Genomic DNA, 1,480 nt, shown 5'->3' with positions numbered 1-1,480 from the left:
TCCGAGTTCCGGACAAGGCAAACACCTTTCCACTAGCTTGCTCCTTCTTGGGATTATGACACTTACTTCCAATGTGTCCTTCTTCACCATAGTTGAAACAAACCATCTGCTTATGCTTGGAAGCAGGTGCCGTATGTCCAATCTCACCACAACGGTACCACCTCATGGTATCAATAGTACATACAATGCTCTTATGGCCAGCCTTGCCACACTTGAAGCACATATTACCAGCAGGTGCATCTCCCCCACTAGTCCTCTTGCCCTCCAAAACTTTCTGCTTCCCATGGCCAATTGGAGCATCATAAGGCTTGCCACGGCCTTTTTGACTCTAGCCCCTCTTCTCATTAATAAACCGATAATGAGCATTGTTGTCCTCCTCATAAATTCGGCAACTATCAACCAAATCAGCAAAGCAACATATCTTTTGGTAACTAACCGCCTTCTTGATTTCTGGGTGTAATCCGTTCTCAAAATTGATACACTTAGAAAATTCACCATATCGTCCATCATAATGTTGGTAAAACTTAGCCAACTCTCTAAACTTAGCAGCATACTCAACATCCGACTTAATCCCTTGCCTCAACTCAAGGAATTCGATTTCCTTATTTCCACGGACATCCTCCGGAAAGTACTTCCTCAAGAATTCCCTACGGAACACAACCCAAGTGATCTCCTCACGTACAATCTTCAACCTCTTATGAGTCTCTAGCCACCAGTCATCAGCCTCGACCGCTAGCATATGAGTCTCATACCGAACCTTCTGATATGGAGTACAATCCATCACACGGAAGATTCTCTCAATCTCCTTTAACCATGCCAATGCGCCATAAAGATCATGATTTCCCTTGAATAAAGGTGGTTTCTCCCTCTAGAAGGTAGCCAAATTGTGAGAAGCAGCATTCTCTCCAACATTCGGTTGATGTTCCAAAGCTTGACTGTCATAACCCAAAATTTGCCCACCATATTTCAAAATAAATTGGCTCAAGCAGTTTCTTTAGACTCATATGACCTCCAATTGCTCAAAGCTACATAAGAAGCAAGCATGTTCACCCTCTCCTAAACAATTAATCTAAAACTAGGGTTTTGCTTCTCTCAAGGTTGAAAATTCTGGTATGACAGACTCAGGATGTCATTCAAGATGTCAAGACATCTGATCTGTTATTAACGTAGTAGAGGGAGAACAAAAAGATCCCCCAATTTTTAATTACCCCTAAGAAGGAGTCAATGAGAACTGGGATCATATATGTTCAGTCAACATAACTAGATTGTAATCATTATTGGTTCTATAAAAGGAACAATTATCAAACATGAACCTGATGTTATAAACGATGTTATAACATTCTGAGACTGAACAAACAATACAATGCAGAAGATAAATAACACAGTTAATAGTTAACCCAGTTCGGTTTAACTACCTACTCTGGGGGCTACCAAGCCAGGGAGAATATTTCAGTATCAGTAGTACTATTTTATGTAAACA

At 40.8% G+C, this 1,480-nt stretch overlaps 1 protein-coding gene across 1 annotated transcript; it reads right to left on the bottom strand.

Moving 5' to 3' along the window:
• Positions 1-328: 328 nt before the first annotated feature.
• On the bottom strand, positions 329-781 carry LOC131648890 (uncharacterized). Its single transcript, XM_058918621.1, has one exon. It carries the CDS (start codon positions 779-781, stop codon positions 329-331), a length of 453 nt encoding a protein of 150 aa, XP_058774604.1.
• Between the last annotated feature and the right edge of the window lie 699 nt (positions 782-1,480).

Source organism: Vicia villosa, linkage group LG2, assembly GCF_029867415.1.
Source record: "Vicia villosa cultivar HV-30 ecotype Madison, WI linkage group LG2, Vvil1.0, whole genome shotgun sequence".
In the NCBI taxonomy this organism is placed as follows: Eukaryota; Viridiplantae; Streptophyta; class Magnoliopsida; order Fabales; family Fabaceae; genus Vicia; species Vicia villosa.
Note: the sequence above shows the minus strand (reverse complement) of the source record. Positions and strands in the feature narration are given on the sequence as shown.

Bases quoted from the DNA above. Each gene is read 5' to 3' on its own strand.
- LOC131648890 (XM_058918621.1), bottom strand. From the start codon at position 781: ATGGATTGTACTCCATATCAGAAGGTTCGGTATGAGACTCATATGCTA.